Source organism: Oncorhynchus mykiss, chromosome 2, assembly GCF_013265735.2.
Source record: "Oncorhynchus mykiss isolate Arlee chromosome 2, USDA_OmykA_1.1, whole genome shotgun sequence".
NCBI lineage: Eukaryota > Metazoa > Chordata > Actinopteri > Salmoniformes > Salmonidae > Oncorhynchus > Oncorhynchus mykiss.
The window spans coordinates 43,021,468-43,042,888 of NC_048566.1; the positions used below are offsets into that span (position 1 = coordinate 43,021,468).

Here is a 21,421-nt window from a genome sequence, read left to right on the forward strand (position 1 = left end):
AAAAACAGCATAGGAATACACTTTTTGGACTAAATGCAAGCCTTATGTGTACTTCTTCTTCTTTGCTATCATGGCGTTCGCACATTTTGATTGTGCATACCGCCACCTACTGTGCGGTAGTGTTGTGATTAAACAATGAAAAAGAAAGGCAGGAAAGGAAAATACTGCACTACCAACTAACCCTACACGCACAGTACCAGTCAACCAGCTTCATGAGGTAGTCACCTGGAATGCATTTCAATTAACAGGTGTGCCTTGTTAAAAGTTAAGTTATGGAATTTCTTTCTTTATTCATGCGTTTGAGCCAATCAGTTGTGTTGTGACAAGGTAGGGTTGGTATACAGAAGACAGCCTCTATAGTAAAAGACCAAGTCCATATTATGGCAAGAACAGCTCAAATAAGCAAAGAGAAATGAAAGTCCACCATTACTTTAACTTCTTATGGCTGGGGGCAGTATTGAGTTGCTTGGATGAATAAGGTGCCCAGAGTAAACTGCCTGCTACTCAGGCCCAGAAGCTAAGATATGCATATTATTAGTAGATTTGGATGGAAAACACTTTGAAGTTTCTAAAATTGTTTGAATGATGTCTGTGAGTATAACATAACTCATATGGCAGGTAAAAATCTGAGAAAAAATCCAACCAGGAAGTGGGAAATCTGAGGTTTGTAGGTATTCAAGTCTTTGCCTATCCAATATACAGTGTCTATGGGGTCATATTGCTCTTCCTAAGGCTTCCACTAGATGTCAACAGTCTTTAGAACCTTGTTTCAGGCTTCTACTGTGAAGGGGGAGAGAATAAGAGCTGATTGACTAAGAGGTCTGGCAGAATGCCATGAGCTCAGTCAGGCGTGCGCCCGTGAGAGTTAGCTGCGTTCCATTTCCTTTCTAAAGACAAAGGAATTCTCCGGTTGAAACATTATTGAAGATGTATGTTAAAAACATCCTAAAGATTGATTCTATACATCATTTGACATGTTTCTACGAACTGTGATGGACTTTTCGTCTGGCCTTCGCCTCGTGAATTTGGATTTGTGAACTAAACGCGTAAACAAAAAGGAGGTATTTGGACATAAATTATGGACTTTATCGAACAAAACAAACATTTATTGTGGAACTGGGATTCCTGGGAGTGCATTCTGATGAAGATAATCAAAGGTAAGTTAATATTTATAATGCTATTTCTGACTTATGTTGACTCCACCACATGGCGGGTATCTGTATGGCTTGTTTTGGTCTCTGAGCGCTGTACTCAGATTATTGCATGGTGTGCTTTTTCCCGTAAAGCTTTTTTGAAATCTGACACAGCGGTTGCATTAAGGAGAAGTATATATATATATAATTCCATGTATAACACTTGTATTTTCATCAACATTTATGATGAGTATTTCTGTAAATTGATGTGGCTCTCTGCAAAATCACCAGATGTTTTGGAAGCAAAACATTACTGAACATAACGCGCCAACGTAAACTGAGATTTTTGGATATAAATATGAACTTCATTGAACAAAACATACATGTATTGTGTAACATGAAGTCCTATGAGTGTCATCTGATGAAGATCATCAGAGGTTAGTGATTAATTTTATCTCTATTTCTGCTTTTTGTGACTCCTCTCTTTGGCTTGAAAAATGGCTGTATTTTTCTGTGACTAGGTGCTGACCTAACATAATTGCATGGTATGCTTTTGTCGTGAAGCCTTTTTGAAATTGGACTTGGAAATTGGTGGGATTAACAACAAGTTTATCTTTAAAATGGTGTATAATACTTGTATGTTTGAGGAATTCTAATTATGAGATTTCTGTTGTTTGAATTTGGCGCCCTGCACTTTCACTGGCTGTTGTCATATCGATCCCGTTAACGGAATTTCAGCCGTAAGACGTTAAGGCATGAAGGTCAGTCAATCTGGAAAATTTCAAGAACTTTGAAAGTTTTTCAAATGCAGTCGCTAAAACCAGCAAGCGCTGTGATTAAACTTGCTCTCATGTGGACTGCCACAGGAAAGGATGATCCAGAGTTACCTCTGCTGCAGAGGATAAGTTCATTCGAGTTACCAGCCTCAGAAATCGGCAATTAACTGCACCTCAGAATGCAGCCCAAATAAATGCTTCAGAGTTCAAGAAACAGACACATCTCAACATCAACTCTTCAGAGGAGACTGTGTGAATCAGGCCTTCGTGGTCAAATTGCTGAAAGAAATCACTACTAAAGGACACCAATAATAAGAAGAAACTTGCTTGGGCCAAGAAACACTCGCAATGGACATTAGACAAGTGGAAATCTGTCCTTTGGTCTGATGAGTCCAAATTTGACATTTTTGGTTCCAACCGCAATGTCTTTGTGAGATGCAGAGTTGGTGAACGGATGATCTCTGCATGTGTGATTCCCACTGTGAAGCATGGAGGAGGAGGTGTGATGGTGTGGGAGTGCTTTGCTTTATTTAAAATTCAAGGCACACTTAACCAGCATGGCTACCACAGCATTCTGCAGCAATACGCCATGCCATCTGTTTTGCACTTAGTGGGACTTTCATTTGTTTTTCAATCCAAAGCACACCTCCAGGCTGGGTAAGGGCTATTTGACCAAGTAGAGTGATAGAGTGCTGCATCAGATGACCTGGCCTCTACAATCACACGACCTCAACGCAATTGAGATGTTTTGGGATAAGTTGGACCGCAGAGTGAAGGAAAAGCAGCCAACAAGTGCCCAGTATATGTGGAAACTCCTTCAAGACTGTTGGAAAAGCAATCCAGGTGACTACCTCATGAAGCTGGTTGAGAGAATGCCAAGCGTGTGGAAAGCTGTCATCAAGACAAAGGGTTGCTACTTTGAAGAATCTAAAATATAACATGTTGTAACAGCTGTTGGTGGAAGAAGGTGAGGACCAAGGTGCAGCGTGGTACGTGTTCATCCTTTTATTAATGGAACTGAACACTGATTAACAAAACAACAACGAGAACAACCAAAACAGTTCTGTCTGGTGCAGACACACAAAGACAGAAAACAACTACCCACAAACACCAGGTGGGAACAGGCTACTATGGTTCTCAATCAGAGACAACGATTGACAGCTGCCTCTGATACCAGGCCAAACACATAGACATACAAACATAGAATACCCACCCACATCACACCCTGACCAAACTAAAAAATAGAAACATACAAATCTACGGTCAGAGCGTGACACATGTTTAACACTTTTTTGGTTACCACATGATTCCCTTTGTGTAATTTTGTAGTTTTGATGTCTACAATGTAGAAAACAGTACAAATAAAGAAAAGCCCTTGAATGAGTAGGTGTGTCCACACTTTTGAATGGTACTGTATACACACCACTATTTAATACAAATCTAAATCACCACCCCATTCCAGTACTTTGTCCCTAACTGATCCTACACCAGGCCAACGGACTAGGAGAAAGGGACTCGGTCGTTCAACACACCCTGAACTCTTCTGCAGTAAAACCTTGTACACCCAAGTACTTCTCTGCAGGTGATAACCATGGCAATGAACGCTAAGAAGCCAAACTTACTGACAAACACATTTGTATCACTCTGTATTGGCCTAGGCCTACTACTCACCCTTGACCAATCATCCTCAACTCTCTTCACTGCCTCAGTATACAACACCTTCTGTTCTACTCTGACCCTGGCAACCTCAACCTTTCTCTCACACCGGGCACTTCTGATCCCCAGCAACATGGGCACCCCCACAATTGACACAGTTTTTTCCACGGATACTACAAATTTGTTCGTCCCATGCCCTCCTGCACACTTCTCACATCTCCTAATCTCCCTCCTACACACTGCTGCAACATGACCATTAGCTTGGCATCTGAAACACCTTAGTGGTTCCGACACAAGTTATTTGGACTGACTGGATAACTGACATATCCTAAAATGACTTTATGAGGTAAAGATTCTGCTTCAAAACTCAAAAGGACAGACAATGTCTTCTCAGTTTCACCACGCTCACCACTGGGTCTGCGTCGCACCAATCAGAGGGTGTCACAGACACAGAGAATTTTCCATTTCAGTTATAAGTTCCAGTCATCTCCTGGGATTTCTTTTAGGTAGCATTCTTTGTTTTTGCCAAGGCCCGTATGCGTCCTTCAGAAATGTGAGTACCTATTTCTTACTCTTCATGTGTTTATGTTGTGGACACACTCTGCTATGATTTTTTGTTTCTCTTTGTTATACTAATTGGTGTTTTTCAGCACAATAAGAGCTAAGACCTCAATATTTGTGGTAAACTCTACACAGTTGTGTTCTGTGAGTGTCACTAAGTAGGCGGATACCCCATTTCACGGGTGCACAATTCATAGGTTAGGCTGCAGAGAGCAGTATGAATGGCCAATACACACAATAGAATGATTGGAAAGGTGATTCCCCACAGTCAAAGTCCTGCAATAAGAGCTAAGAATGTTATGGATGTTAAACTGGTGAGTTTTTTGATGCTACCAAACATGCATTTGCACACTGCAGTCAGTGCACAACAGAGCCAAAGGCGCTGTTAATGTCCTTAGCAAGCCATTTGTTTTCTCAGCAGTTTGAGTAACGTTAGTGTCCTGTCTGACAGTGAAATGTGGCTAAGTTAGGTAGCTCTTACTGTAACTTGGACTATGTATTAGCTAGCTACTAGTAGTGTTATGGCATTTGGATGTAAACTAATGTTAGCTAGCTTCTGTGTCAAGGTCAGCAGTTGTTGTTTGGCTCTAGCTAGCTAGCTAATGGCTGAAGTTATTTGTGTAACAAACCTTCCATAAACAAATATAGCTAACTCCCTTTCTTTTCCTTTTCGTTAGCTAGCTAGCTGACTGGTGTTAGCTAGCTACAGAGGTTAGCTGCTGGACTTTGGACAAGCAAGCTAGCTAGCTAATAATGTTAACAGCAGCTGTGTTGTTGCAGAGCAACTGAGTTTCTGACCTGGTTAAATAGAACTCTGAGATTTGGCTGAGTTGATTTGCAAATTTAAAAAAAGGTGGTATCTCAAACCTAAAAGAGTTCATTGGCTGTCCCCATAGGATAACCCTTTGAAAACCCCTTTTTGGTTCCAGATAGAACCTATTGGTTCCATGTAGAACATTTTCCGCAGAGGAGTCTACATGGAACCCCAAAGGGTTCTACCTGGAAACAAAAAGGGTCCTTCAAAGGGTGCACCTATGGAGACACCCGAAGAACCCCTTTTGAACACTAAGAGTGTAGTGTAGGTTGATCCAATTGATATAGCACCACTTCTAATAGAATACCATTGTAAAGCAAATAAAATCCTATTTAATCTCGCCTTTTTTTCCAGGTGCAAAACCCTTGTGTCCTGATTCAACAGACACTTATCATGGTGAGTCATGTAAAGTTTCTTCCTTTTCTCTCTTGCTCACTCAAACTCACATACGTGCGCAGTTGCAGAGAAGAGGAAGAGATTTGCCAATAACCTCCATTTCTAACTATGTTTGTTGCTGAAATGATATGTCAGACAACTTTTGAACAAGATTATATGTTATTGTCTCTTTATTGCCTCTTTACACATACTTACATTTTTACAAGTAGCTTTCTTCTTTTAAGACTGCCAAGCTGTCCTCAATTGGGGGAACCTCTGTCAGGGACAATGTCCTCAGAATTATGGAGTGTGTGTTTCTAAAAGGTTGAATGAATATCACAACATGTAATAGGATTAAGCAAAACTTTACCATTTAAAATGGGTTAAAAATGGTCATTGTCCAACTTCTGTCTAACGTTGATATCTTCTTTCTTAAAATGTTTCAGATTGATGACTAATTCATTAAATTCCCACTTCAATATGAAGGGACAGAGGAGCAAACATGCCATTGCTACGACTTTTTGTCGATTCTGTTAAAGATAGTTTACTGTGCGTTACTGTTCTGTCGTGTTGTCATGACTGTCTTGTGAGGATCACAATGGGTCAGATCAGCTTGGAAATGGCTGACAAAAACCAGACCTTCTCCCACCCGCAGAGGGGAGGATGGAACTGGTGTGGGTGTTTTGATAATACCTCCACACCCGGTCGTAAATTAAGCAGGAGAGGACTCTCTCTCTACCCTTCAGTATTGGCTAAAGGAATGTCCCTTTGTCTCCAGAGACTTTTGCCCACCCAAAACTCTTAATGTCCAAAAAGTGGATAATGGAACAATAATTCTAACATAAAGAATTTTGGGAATGGTCAGTGGGGAAATGTAGAAAACTAATGTCATATTGTTTTTCATTGTGTGATGTCATTAAAAACAAACTGTATGGACGAAATTCTGTAACTAGGAAAGGAAACCCCCTTTATCTGTCAAGTTTCCATCCAATACGTTGTGCATAGGACATGAACAATGCTGAAAGTATTTTTGTTAGGATAGATATTTGATTTTAGGAGTTATAAGGGATAACTTCTAATCATACCCTTTGCACATTAAGTAGCCACACCCTGAGTGAGGTCAGAAGAGCGTGTCAGACGGAAGGAACAGTCCTTTTGGCAAGAGTGCATAACAAGTCTTGGTAATGAAATTCACATTAGACCAGAAAAGTGTGTGTGGAGCAATCGCTACACGTCGGAAATGGTTGGAACTTTGAACCTCAACACGAGGTGAAGAAATAAACTCATCTTCCTTTAGACCAGAGAGATGAAAAGCTGCAGCTCACGTCCATAGTGGTCAGAATTCCGAACCCTGAATAATCAACACGAGGAGGAGGTTCAGAATGATGAATATGATAAGAGGTAATGGTTAATAAGTTGACCGTTTATCGATGAAATAGATATATACAGTTAAAGTCAGAAGTTTACATACACCTTAGCCAAGTACATTTAAACTCAGTAAACCCCGGTTTTCACAATTCCTGACATTTAATCCTAGTAAAAAATCCCTGTCTTAGGTCAGGTTAGGATCACCACGTTATTTTAAGAATGTGAAATGTCAGAATTATAGTAGAGAGAGTGATTTATTTCAGCTTTTATTTCTTTCATCACATTCCCAGTGGGTCAGAAGTTTACATACACTCAATTAGTATTTGGTAGCATTGCCTTTAAATTGATTAACTTGGGTCAAATGCATCGGGTAGCTTTCCACAAGCTTCCCACAAGAGGTTGGGTGAATTTTGGCCCATTTCTCCTGACAGAGCTGATGTAACTGAGTCAGGTTTGTAGGCCTCCTTGCTCGCACACAATGTTTCAGTTCTGTCCACAAATGTTCTATAGGATTGAGGTCAGGGCTTTGTGATGGCCACTCCAATACCTTGATTTTGTTGTCCTTAAGCCATTTTGCCACAACTTTGGAAGTATGCTTGGGGTCATTGTCCATTTGGAAGACCCATTTGCGACCAAGCTTTAACTTCCTGACTGATGTCTTGAGATGTTGCTTCAATATATCCACGTAATTTTTCTTCCCCATGATGCCCATTTTGTGAAGTGCACCAGTCCCTCCTGCAGCAAAGCACCCCACAATATGCTGCTGCCACCCCCATGCTTCATGGTTGGGACGGTGTTCTTCTGCTTACAAGCCTCCCCCTTTTTCCTCCAAACATAAGGATGGTCATTATGGCCAAACAGTTCTATCTTAGTTCCATCAGACCAGAGGACATTTCTCCAAAAAGTAAGTTATTTGTCCCCATGTGCAGTTACAAACCATAGTCTAGCTTTTTTATGGCTATTTTGCAGCAGTGGCTTCTTCCTTGCTGAGTGGCCTTTCAGGTTATGTCGATATAGGACTCGTTTTACTGTGGATTTTGAGACTTTTGTGTCTGTTTCCTCCATTATTTTCACAAGGTCCTTTGCTATTGTTCTGAGATTGATTTGCACTTTTCGCACCAAAGTACGTTCATCAGAATGCGTCTCCTTCCTGAGCGGTATGACGGCTGCGTGGTCCCATGAGGTTTATACTTGCGTACTATTGTTGTGCAGATGAAAGTGGTACCTTCAGGCGTTTGGAAATTGCTCCCAAGGATGAACCAGACTTGTGGAGGTCTACAATTTTTTCTGAGGTCTTGGCTGATTTAGTTTGCTTTTCCATTGATGTCAAGCAAAGAGGCACTGAGTTTGAAGGTAGGCCTTGAAATACACCCACAGGTACACCTCCAATTTACTCAAATGATGTCAATTAGCCTATCAGAAGATTCTAAAGCCATGACATCATTTTCTGGAATTTTCCAAGCTGTTTAAAGGCACAGTCAATTTAGTGTATGTAAACTTCAGACCCACTGGAATTGTGATACAGTGAAATAATCTGTATGTAAACAATTGTTGCACAAAGTAGTTGTCCTAACCGACTTGTCAAAATTATAATTTGTTAACAAGAAATGTGTGGAGTGGTTGAAAAACAAGTTTTAATGACTCCAACCTAAGTGTATGTAAACTTCCGACTTCAACTGTACTTTATAGAGTATAATTCGGGAGATGGTAACTCTTTAAACAATTTATTCCATGGTGCCCCAAATCCTAATGAGTTAATTGTTACATGATTAATTTAATCGGGTAACAATTCAACGTAGTTAGTGGATTAAATAAATAATCATATTACTGAAGGTAAAGTCACGACAAGGTCCTGCATGCCCACATTATGCCTATCATTTCTTCTATTTTTATGCTTACAGTAAGTGCCATGAAAAGCCAGAATCTGATCTGTTGCTGTTGCTGTAAAGTCCTAAAATATGCCCCTGGCTGCAGTGGTGTAGAAGGATGCAAACTATGTATATGAACACCTTTAAGCTACAACTGCAACAAAATTTGTCAACTAGCACCATGGAAATACCTATAGGCAGCTGATTCCACAAAGTTTCTTCAAGAATGTCCTTTTCTAGTTTTCTTTAAAAATCTAAAATTGATACAGATGTAATGCACTGATTCTCTTCATTGCAGAGCTGACACATCACACGACTCGTCAATAGAGCCACTACGCCCCAGATCGCCTTCTGTGCTCAGAAGACCTTGTGAGGCTCTGCCCCATCAAACCATGCTTATTAATTATTAATCAAATAAGACAATGGGCCTTTCTATACTCTGTGTCCCAGTCTTTCTATTCATGTAATGTCTGTGGGTGAATTTTGAAACAATTACTGTATGCAGATGTGCGAAAAATTCTGATGTAGATTTGTTTTTGCCATTGCTTGATCTATTTAAAATGTAAGAATATGTTGCAGATTAACTTTATTTGGTGACTATGGAAACAAATAGAAATGTAATGAACAATGTTTTCAATCTCCAACTTTATCCCCAGCAATACATTTTACAGTACACTCTTAGGTTCTAGGTGGCACCTTTTTTTCTAACAGGTTTATTCGGCTGTCCCCATAGGATAACCCTTTGAAGAACCCTTTTTGGTTGCAGGTAGAACCTTTTGGGGTTCTATGTAGGACCCTTTCCACAGAGGGTTCTACGTGGAACCAAAAAGGGTTCTCCTATGGGGACAGTTGAATAACCCTTTCGGAACCTTTTAGAAAAAAAAGTGTAGGTTATAAGCAGTAGTCAGGTGGTCATTACCAGGTTATGATGAGATCTTAACTATGACCAGTAGGCTGCATAATATAGTGGTCACAATTATGACCAACTAGTCGTATGGTGGTCAGAAAAATATGTTATATTCTGGTCAGTAAAAATATTGTAATGACCTGGCTAGATCCTAAATGAACAAATGTCCAGACAGAGGATTGCGTTTACGAATTACCGATTTATTAACTAAACTCATCACAGGCTGTTTGGCCGTAGCCCACGCCAAATAAATCAAGGAAAACAGTATCAAACAAAGGTGACCAATCTCTTGTTAAAGACCAGACGTAAAGAGGGAGAACAATGACTAAGTATGGTCTTAAACTTGCGGTGCTCCACCCCCTTCCAAACTATCTACTACAGTTCGAAAGGTGGCAGTATAGGTAAAACCTGACCCTTTACACCAATTTTAAAATAACCGGAAATAGCAGTGAATGCGGAAGAAAAAAGATGGAGGCGGCTGTGTTCATTCTATCGCTGGTCGACTGCTGTGCTTTGATTTTTCTGGCGGTGTACTTCGTATCCTTTTCTTGAACATTAGCTAATACGTTGTGTACTGGAGCTCTAGTACTGTTCTTTGTTACAATCCATACGTTTTAGCGCTCGTGCTTTGTGGGTCCATGTCTGTGGCAGATAAGTGCTAGTTAACGGTGGCCGTGATTTAACATTATCAAACGGATCAATCCAATCCCTACTGCTGTGTCTTGATAAACGAACGTTAGCGAACTAGCAAGCAAGGGCCAGTTAGCCAACGCCCCTGTTCGTCCTTTGCACTTTAAAATGTCGATCTTCTGGCTGTCAACAGAAGTGTTGACATATTTTAGATGCAGTGTCTGCTGCTTGTTTTTTCCTAACAAAAGTTCAGTGGTTAAACAGACCGTGAGTCCTAGTTACTCACACATTCCTAAGTATTCAATGGCTTCCTCGCTTGAGTTAGCTGACATTCAGAATATAGAGAAACTGTTACTGTATAGCTAAACGTTAGCCTTATACATCTCTGCCAAGACAGTTTACATACCTTAACTTCATTAATAGGTAATTACCCTCTCCGATCTAGAATGTGACTACATCAATGCACGAGCCTGCTGTTCGAAGTTAAACAGAGTAAGCACAGTTGTCATGGGTAATTTCCTTTCAAATATATAGTTTTGCTTGTACACGCAGCTAGCAAGCTCTCGAGAACCCAGGGGCATAGCCCACCTTTACGGCTTTTGGTTAAAGGTGTAGACCACAACTGGCTCACTGTAAACTATAATCCCGACACTGTTTTAACGGTTCGAAACATACAATCTCGTTTGCGATAAGGTTTTGGAAACATTTGTGACTTAACTTTCACATTAGCAATAAATCATATTTCAAATTCCAAAAGATACATTTGTGAATCGCAAATCGAGCATCACCGGGCTACATTTTGGTGTGCCGACGTTTGACAATGTTCTTGGATTTCGTTTTAAGTTAGTTATATACGGCAGAGCACCCAGCTAATAAAGCGAGATATCCCACTTTGTTACCCATTCCACAAAGCCGGGAGGCAGCCTGCGGTCAAAACGAGTGCAATCATTTTTACAAGGATAAACGCCCCCTACCGGGTCAACCGGGTGAGCTAAATCGAACTCCCTCCATTGGATTTTTTTTTTTTTTTACACAGCAGGGTGTAACTTTTAGAAACTGTACAGTAAGTGTATTTTTGATATGAAAGTTAGCAGCAATATGTAACTTTTTGGCCACTGGGTCAAATTCCCATAGAAATGTGTGTTATAGATCTGTCATTCTCATTGAAAGCAAGTCTAAGAAGAGGTAGATATGTTTTATGTGCGAATTCTGTGCTTATGTTTCGTTTTTGCGTCTTTACTTTAGGTTTTGTACACCATTTTCATTCAAACAAATGAAATTACAATATTTTTGGTTATGGAAGATATTTCACAACGGTTTAGATGGTACAATGATTCTCTAGACTATACTTGCTGTTTTGTCAGAAACTGACATTTTTATTAAGTTCCAAACATTTCCAAAACCTAATCGCAAGTGAGGCGTATTTACGTTTAGACAGAGCATTTGGGTAGGGTCAATACATTTCCCACTGCAAAAAGGATGTGGAATGCCATAGAGCCCCACAGTGGAGGTGTCATAATACCCATAACCTAATGGTCAAACAGGAAATTGGTTCCAAACGTTTTCCACCCATCTAAAAATCCCCTATGTGAAAAATGAAATTCTTAAAATAAGTGCTGTGTTTCGTGTAGGCTTACCCTGGCGTTATGTTTTGGTAACCATGTTCTATCTCGAACAAGGTGATTTGTCAATATATTCTGTTCCATTAACTCTGATTCGAAAATGCTAATTAAGATCATAGTAGACATCATGCAAAACTACAAATCCCTGCAAGCACCTGCAAACCATCGCAAGCTGACACCTTTGCTAACAGGTACTGTGTGAATTTGAAACTTGCACGAGACAGTTCACAGAATTGTCAATTTAAAAGAAATTCAGCCAATTTATTCATTACTACATTGACCTAACATTAGATAATTAATCCAGTTAATTTTGCCTTGATTCGGCAGTCTCGTCCAGATCATCATGACATTTGTAGTTCTTTATGATAGCCTTTATGATAGTCACATTGGCAGCTAACTAGCCATTCATTTTTTTTTTGGGGGGGGGGATACAGGCAAATATATTGATAAAAGTAACTTTATCCTAGAGCAGGAGTGGCAAAGGCCGACCTGATTCAATATGGCCCGCGGACCTCAGATGACATAAAGAATAAATAAAAAAAAACGCATAATGAATACTCGCCTTTGTGTAATGATGTAACTCCGACCGCTTGGGGGACATTTATTTTGAAGGCACGTATAAGTAACAACTGCACGAGGACAGGCAGTGGCTGACACACACGTTACAAATAGTAGCTAGCTAGAAATTGCGCTAAAATGAGTTTTTCCAAAGAAAAGGAAAGTAGACAATGAATGTAGGGTGTTCCAGCAAGAGTGGACTTAGAAATATTTCTTTATTGAGGTATCAGGGAAAGCTGTGTGCAAGGAGAGCATCGCTGTCTTGAAAGACGACAACTTATCTCGACACTTTCAGACGAAGCATGCTGAGAAATATAGGAATATGTCTTCTGAGCAGAGGGCAAGTGCATCGAAATAGTTGCAAAAGCAGCAAGGACTTTTCACAAAACTGCATTCAGCAAACGACGGAATTGCGAGTGCTATCTAAGTACTGTCCTACACAATTGCTAAACATAGCAAGCCATTCGCTGAGGGCGAATTCATTAAAGAATGTTTCATTGACTCTGCAGCAATACTTTGCCCCGACAAGAAAGCTGTTTGAAAATGTTTCCCTGTCAAGACGAACAGCGACACGGCATGTTGAGGACATCACAGAGAATATGGAACAACAGTTGAAAGACAAGGCAAAGGATTTAACCTATTTCTCCTTGGCCCTGGATGAGAGCAGTGATGCATGTGACACGGCGCAGTTGTTGATATTCTTATTAGGCATAACCCCAGACTTTGAAATGGCAGAGGACTTTGCTTCGGTGCAGTCAGTGAAGAGCACAACCACAGTGAAAGATTCATTGGAGGAGATTAATAAGTGTGTGACCACTGATGGTTGCCCAAACTTCACAGGAAAAAACTTTGGCTTTTTGAAAATGATACAAGATCAAGTAGCTGAGCTGAACCCAGATCAGAACATTATTTTCCTGCATTGCATTATTAATCAGCAGGTGCTCTGTAAATGTGTTCTGAAAATGAGCCATGTTGTGCATGCAGTCACTAAAGTGGTAAACTTCATAAGAGCAAAATCTTTAAACCACAGGAAATTTGTCTGTTGGAAGAGACAGAGTCGGATCATGCAGATTTCCCCTTACACACAAAAGTGAGATGGCTCAGTTTGGGGAAGGTGCTTAAAAGGGTGTGGGACCTGAAGTCGGAGATTGCTGAGTTTTTGCAAATTAAAGGAAAATATGGGGATTTCCATCAACTGCCAGATAAAGAATGGTTGGCTGATTTTGGCCTTCACTGTGGACATCATGGCCTTCATGAATGAACTGAATTCCAAACTACAAGGAAGGGCCTTTTTGCACATCCGATGTACAGCCTTGTCAAAGCCTTCAAGGGTAAGTTACTCTTCCTGACCTGCCAAGTAGAAGCCAACAATATCACCCACCTTCCGACACTACTAGTCTGTTCCCTATCAGATGACCTTCCGACACTACTAGTCTGTTCCCTATCAGATGACCTTCCGACACTACTAGTCTGTTCCTTATCAGATGACCAGTGGGAGAAGTATACATCACTGCTGCGTGCTTTGAACGGTCAGTTTGTCGTTTTTGAGTATTTCAAATGTTGGAAAATAACATGCTGTTGGTTTCCTTTCAACTTCAATGTGGATAACGCTCCCACTGACCTGCAACTTGAGCTTATCGATCTTCAGTCTGATGCAGTGATTGGAGAACTATTCAGAACAATGTCCCTGATGAGGTTCTATGCATCTCTCGATGAACAAAACTTTCCAAAGATTAGGAGTCATGCTCAGATGTTTGTACTGTTTGGGTCAACCTATGTATGTGAACAGACATTTTCAGTGATGAAATGTAACAAGTCAAGGCACAGATCATCTCTTACTGACTCACACCTCTCAGAAATCCTGCACATAGCGATGTCAGAAACTAAACCTGACTGAACTGCTGTAGTTAATGCCCATCAGAGTCTTCACTCCTTACTGATTGAGTAGTTGAAATGTACTGTTGAGTTCTCTCTCTTGTGTTTTTGTACATACCCGTTAACAAGAGTTCTGTCCGTGGTGCTGAATGCACAGTGTACTTTTCCCTCCGAGTAGTGCATTGCATGTTTAATAATGAAAATAACTACCAAAAGGAGAGCATGGATGTGGTTTATATCTGCATTTAAAAAAAGTAAAATAAGTAGCATATCTGGATGTGATTTACAGTAGATATATCTGTCAACAGTCATACACATGATGTATAATCCTGTAATATGATTTAGGCCTGCGATGGCTAAAATATATTCTAATGAGGCTCTCCATGGAAAATAATTGCCCAGGCCTGTCCTAGAGAGATTTACACAGTTATCAAGAAGTCACTCAACTTGAGAAACAGCATTTATTTGAAGTGTTTCTAAAATCCCCTATGAGAAAAATGAATGGTGGAAAAATTCTTGGAACCGTTTCCCTGTTCGGCCGCCAGGTTTAATGGGTATTATGACTCGTACTGTGGTATTCTATAGGACTCATGATAAGTACAAGCTGTGCACCTGAGTGCCGAGCAGACATGAGAAAGAACGTCATATTTTGTTAATGTTGGTATAGGTTAAGGGAGTGAACAATACTTAAAATAAGGTTTACATGGAGAAAATCGGACACCATCCCAGCAGCTATCTTAGAAATATAACTTTGCTCTGTGCTTTTCGAGCATGCACTTCGTAGCCAATAGGCTATGGATCGTTTGATTGAGAACACACTAAATAGCCTATAGGCGCACTTGATATTGAGTGCCCAGCGGAGAATCTGAGATGAGGGGCGGGATCGGGCACATATTGATTTATTGCCTAAACAAGCAACTACTTCTAAAACACAAATAAATATTTACATTTCAATCAATTACAAATGACATGACCCTCCCCTGGACTATATTTAATAAAATACTAAACCCTCCACTTGACTAATTAAAAAAGCATGACCTTCCCCATTTTCCTCCAGGTAACCATTCTATAAATGTCAATCCATCCCTAAATCCATTTGAAATCAAATCGCTTTTTGGCAGGATCCCTTTTGATTTAAGTAAAACTTTCCAGACATGGTTGTCCATGGAAAAAGTGGTCTGAAAGTGACTTTTTGGACCTGATTGCCAAAAGGTTCAGGAGATAGGTGCCAAGAGTTTACCAATTATTCGTACCCCACCATACCATGAGACATCCAGGTCTTCTTCACTAGAAAGATAGTTTAGTGTGATATCATTTTAAAAGCTTACAAACAGTGTGGTCAAACTATTTTATTTATTTGAAAAATATTTTTGAATACAGAATGTCATTTTGAAACCTTGAACATCAATTATCAAAAAAAAGTGTCAAAATAATTTTTCTTCGTTCTCATATATCCTATTTCACATCATCTGAGGTTTTTGGTTGAGACACATGCCCTTGAATACATGGGGGGGGGAGGGTGGGGGTGTGTGTGTAATTTCAATCATAGAAATATAATTCATAGAATGGAACCAACCCTTCAGACCACTGTAATTTAGCTGGTACACTATTGACAGTAGGTTTCCTATGGATGATTGACAGTATAATTTAAAACAACAGATATTCCCATTCAAGTCAACATTCTCTGATGTGTGGACATCCAACTATCTTTGTGGTACCATTCAAGATTTGACATTTCAATTTTATTCCCATATTTGAACATGTATCAGCCAAAACATGACACCCACCTTGTATTCAAGAGCATGTTGTCTTAACCGATGACACAACACAAACATCTTAGACTATGTATAATAGGGTTTAAGGTACAACATATGCGAATAGCGTTTTTAGATAATTGATGTTAAAGGACATTTATAAAATTATAAATCTAGAAATTGTCAAACAATTTGACAACCCTGTTTTGTAAGGTTTTAAATTATATAAATCTCAACTGTTGTATCTTTTCCAGTGATGACGACATGGAAAACGACATGCAAAATGGGTTAACTGTGAGCACCTTGACCTCGTGAATGTTTTGGAATTCAGGTCCCTAAAGTCACTTTCTGAGCACTTTTCCAATGGTTAAATAGGCCTATGTATGGAAGGCTTTGTTCAAATCAAAAGGTGTGCAGTCAAAAAGTTACTGAATTCAAATGGATTTACCCTACATGTAGGTAGTAACTTTCAGCTTCCTGACTTATACCTCTGTGGCCCATTGTCTTTTATTTATTGTGTCCTGTATGCTTGTGCTCATATACTTTTCATAATGTGCATCTGCAGTGGGTTGTACCAGAGCTGGTAGGCCAGGCCCTGGCAACAGTGCTGATGCTTGTCTCCCTGCACTGGTTTGTCTTCCTACTCAACCTGCCTGTGGCCGCCTGGAACATGTACAGGTAAGTACGTTGTACCTTTTGTTTTTGATGACAACTGAATGATCAACGGCATCTTCTTTTCCTATGTGGACAGTAAAGACACTTTTGTGTCTGAGGAGTGAGAGGTTCCGCTCAGAGCTGTCATCAGTGGCTGTGTTGTGAATCTTACAATAAGATATACTTTATTTTTATTTTAGGCCTCCCGGGTGGCGCAGTGGTTAAGGGCGCTGTACTGCAGCGCCAGCTGTGCCATCAGAGACTCTGGGTTCGCGCCCAGGCTCTGTTGTAACCGGCCGCGACCGGGAGGTCCATGGGGCGACGCAGCGTCCCAGCGTCATCCGGGTTAGGGAGAGCTTGGTCGGTAGGGATGTCCTTGTCTCATCGCGCACCAGTGACTCCTGTGGCGGGGCCGGGCGCAGTGCGCGCTAGCCAAGGTTGCCAGGTGCACGGTGTTTCCTCCGACACATTGGTGCGGCTGGCTTCCGGGTTGGATGCGCACTGTGTTAAGAAGCAGTACGGCTGGTTGGGTTGTGTATCGGAGGACGCATGACATTCAGCCTTCGTCTCTCCCGAGCCCGTACGGGAGTTGCAGCGATGAGACAAGATAGTAGCTACTACAACAATTGGACACCACGAAATTGGGGAGAGAGAAAAAGGGGTAAAAATTCAAACAAAAAAAAAAGATATACTTTATTTTACATTAATATTAAAATTCATTTCTCGACGTCAGCATATGAACACTTGAAGTCAGAAATTTACATACACCTTAGCAAATACATTTAAACTCAGTTTTTCCACAATTCCTGACATTTAATGCCAGTAAAAATTCTTAGGTCAAGTTAGGATCACCACTTTATTTTAAGAAATGTCAGAATAATAGTAGAGTGATTTATTTCAGCTTTTATTTCTTTCATCACATTCCCAGTGGGTCAGAAGTTTACATACACTCAATTAGTGTTTGGTAGCATTGCCTTTAATTTTTTTTTTACTTGGGTCAAGCGTTTCTGGTAGCCTTCCACAAACTTCCCACAATAAGTTGGGTGAATTTTGGCCCATTCCTCCTGACAGAGCTGGTGTAACTGAGTTAGGTTTGTAGGCCTCCTTGCTTGCACATGCTTTTTCAGTTCTGCCCACAAATGTTCTATAGGATTAAAGTCAGGGCTTTGTGATGGCCACTCCCATACCTTGACTTTGTTGTCCTTAAGCCATTTTTCCACAACTTTGGAAGTATGCTTGGGGTCATTGTCCGTTTGGAAGACCCATTTGCAGCCAAGCTTTAACTGACTGACTGATGTCTTGAGATGTTGCTTCAATATATCCACATACTTTTTCTACCTCATGATGCCATCTATTTTGTGAAGTGCACCAGTCCCTCCTGCAGCAAAGCACCCCCACAATATGCTGCTGCCACCCCCGTGCTTCATGATTGGGATGGTGTTCTTCGGCTTGAAAGCCTCCCCCTTTTTCCTCCAAAGGATGGTCATCATGGCCAAACAGTTCTATTTTTGTTTCATCAGACCAGAGGACATTTCTCCAAATAGTACAATCTTTTTCCCCATATGCAGTTGCAAACCGTAGTCTGCCTTTTTTATGGCAGTTTTGGAGCAGTGGCTTCTTCCTTGCTGAGCGGCCTTTCAGTTTATGTCGATATAGGACTCGTTTTACTGTGGATATAGATACTTTTGTACCTGTTTCCTCCAGCATGTCAAGCAAAGAGGCACTGAGTTTAAGGTATGCCTTGAAATACATCCACAGGTACACCTCCAATTGACTCAAAGTATGTCAATTAGCCTGTCAGAAGCTTCTAAAGCCATTACATAGTTTTCTGGAATTTTCAAAGCTGTTTAAAGGCACAGTCAACTTAGTGTATGTAAACTTCTGACCCACTGGAATTGCGATACAGTGAATTATAAGTTAAATAATCTGTCTGTAAACAATTGTTGGAAAAATTACTTGTCATGCACAAAGTAGATGTCGTAACTGACTTGCCGAAACTATAGTTTGTTAACAAAAAATGTGTGGAGTAGTTGAAAAACACATTTTAATGACTCCAACCTAAGTGTATGTAAACTTCCTACTTTAACTGTATTACATGCGGTACTGAAAACTGGAAAGTTAGTATGCAATTCACTCATATTCTACTGTCCGACAGTGTATTGGGCCTACATCTGTCCTGCATCTCTCCTATGTCCCACTGTTGGCAGGCCCTGCTCCTATTCTTACTGAAAAGTGAGACCCTAATCTCCTTCTGGAGGGCAGCAGCTCAAATCATTGGGCAAGATTGTGTGGGGTCCTCTATGATGCTCTTGGCCTTGTCCCTGGCCTGTTTATCATAGTGGCTCTGAAGACCCCTGCATTGCAGCCCGTAGAGCTTGGACCCCAGGTTCACAGTCCGCCTGAGGATACACTTATTAGCCACTGACTGCCCACCGTACCAGGCCAGGAAACAAAGTCAGCACACTCCAAATGGCAGGTGTAGTAGTTAGAGAGTATCTAGGTGTTGACGTTCAGTTGTCTGTCTGCGCAGGAGGTACAGTCGTTATTGGTATTTTTTATTGATGTTCTGAATGTTGCCATTAAAAGGGTGTGCTGTCCATGATGGTTCCCAGGTACCTACAACTCAACACTATCTCTTTATCAATCAGGACTAGGTGGCTCACTGAGTCTGCCTTCCCCATGAAATCAGTAAGCAGTTTTGTTGAGTTTGGGGTAGTTATTGCACCAGTCATGAAGCCTGTCTGTTTGGAAATGCAGTGTGTCATCTGAGGGTGCCTGGTGGTATCTGCATATTTCACTGCCAAGCAGTTCCCATCAGAGCCTTTCAGGTCATTGGTGCATATGAATAATAGCACTGTAGAGATGACAGTTCCTTTTGGGGAACCGGTAGATTTACACAGAGGGAGTGATGTTGTTGAACTTGACACACTGCTTCCTGCTCAGCAGGAAGTCCAGCACCCACAAGTCATACTATAACTACCCTAGCCCATGTAAGCCCCTTACAAACTCTCCAACTCTTAGAGATATAGCCCACACCCAAGCTGTTACCTACAATGCTATGGTTGTTCTAGTGTCTTGAGTGTTGTCTACCTATTGTTTATCTGACAGGGTTTGGAAGGTGCCCATGGGAAACATGGGGGTGTTTGACCCCACTGAAATCCACAACCGGGGACAACTAAAGTCTCACATGAAAGAGTCCATGATCAAACTCGGCTTCCACCTGCTCTGCTTCTTCATCTACCTGTACAGGTAAGAGACTGGCCCTTGCTGTCTGGGATTCTATATGCTAGCCGCTGTCACGTTACAGTACTAACATAGCTAATCTTACTGCTCCTTTATTTATTGCTTAGTACAGGATAACGTATGTTTAGCCTGAGCTTAAGTTTTGTTTTAAAGTAATTTCTTCACTTGTCACACGATTCCTTTCTCCTCCACAGCATGATCCTGGCACTGATCAACGATTGAGATCCCCATGGCCGTTTTAATCCAATCGGCCAAATCACAAACTATTCAGAATGTGGTGTTCAATATGTCCTGGTCCTCAGCTCAGCTGAAGTCACCTGACACTTCAGCTGACACTCCCCTTGGACACCTAATCATTGCTCAGCCCCCCCCCTCCCCTCCATTACGTACTTCTGTGTTCTCATAACTGCCCTGGAATTGTGTGCGTGCGTGCTTTCGTTCAGCCTGTGTCCAACAATGCTGTCCATGCACGGCTCCTCTGGGCAGATGGAAAACATGACAATCATACAGGCTAGATGGTGCATACGATTGGCTAACATATTTTCAGCCAAGAACAACAGCTAGCACATCCTCTTGCAGCCTGCCAAACATCATCTTTGATATGTCAATGCCATATTTGATTGTCATATTTATTTTTGTCTCTTGTCAACATGCTGGAAAATCCTTAAATCCTTGAATATCCTTTGCAGAATACTAACCTGTGTTTTGGCGATTTATTTCTATATTTTCTTGGTCTCTTAACATCAATAAGTTGTAGATCTGCTGCTGAAAGGTGCACATTTGATTGGTATTATAAAATAGTGTTCTCAGGGGAATACATGCACCTGGATTGGATTTGTATCCGATTTTGCATCACTCGACTGTGTATCAATGGGCAATATAACCTCGATTCAATCCGTAGCACTGAAGAGCAATTTCATTGAAGGTAATTTCCAATTGAGCTGATATGTAAGTCTTTAAATTTGTGTAGTGCTTCAGCTTGAATCAAATCCCATGTCTGTATTATAGTTGTATTACATTTCACTATGTATGACAGAAGCACATTTACTACACATCACTATGTATGTTGTTTGAGAATGACCATGTTCCAGCCAAATGTATTTCTCCATGGGGAAAGGGTGCGTGTTCAGATTGTATTAAATCAAACTAAAATTACTTGTTTTTTGTGCTTTTGAAAATAATTTGTGGGGTTTCTTAAATAAACTTGAAAGAGAACAATTGGTGTATTTTTCTTGTGAGATTATATTGTGGTAGGGCTAATACTGTAGTCCAAAGTCATGTTTTGAAAATATAATTTCCGTGACTGTTTCGTAAGCTGCTAATCATTAAAGCCATCACTCATGGTCTTAAAACCCTGAATGCTTTATTGAAAATATGCATACATAACGTTACGTAACAGTACAATCACTTTTTGTAATAACACTTAAATGCAAAACGGATTCTTCCGAACCTAGCTGCTAACAAACCTAATAAATGGCTTCTCACCTCGCCAAGCGTTTACAGCAAGGAGAAGGAAAGAAGGTACGTCTCAAGAACTTGCATAAACTGAACCATCTGTGATTGTTTGATCTGTACTGAGGTGTGTGGTGTGTGTATACATATTTTTTTTATATCTATCGGTCTTCTG

General features: G+C 40.6%; 1 protein-coding gene across 5 annotated transcripts; it reads left to right on the forward strand.

Annotated features, from left to right (window-relative positions):
* The first annotated feature begins 3,932 nt into the window (after positions 1 to 3,932).
* On the forward strand, positions 3,933 to 21,012 carry LOC100301866 (Cornichon homolog 4). Of its 5 annotated transcripts, none has more exons than XM_036933381.1 (5): positions 3,933 to 4,118; positions 5,295 to 5,336; positions 16,463 to 16,575; positions 19,660 to 19,800; positions 19,989 to 21,012. In XM_036933381.1, exons 1-5 carry the CDS (start codon positions 3,948 to 3,950, stop codon positions 20,014 to 20,016), a joined length of 495 nt encoding a protein of 164 aa, XP_036789276.1. In that variant the 5' UTR covers positions 3,933 to 3,947; the 3' UTR covers positions 20,017 to 21,012.
* Positions 21,013 to 21,421: the final 409 nt, after the last annotated feature.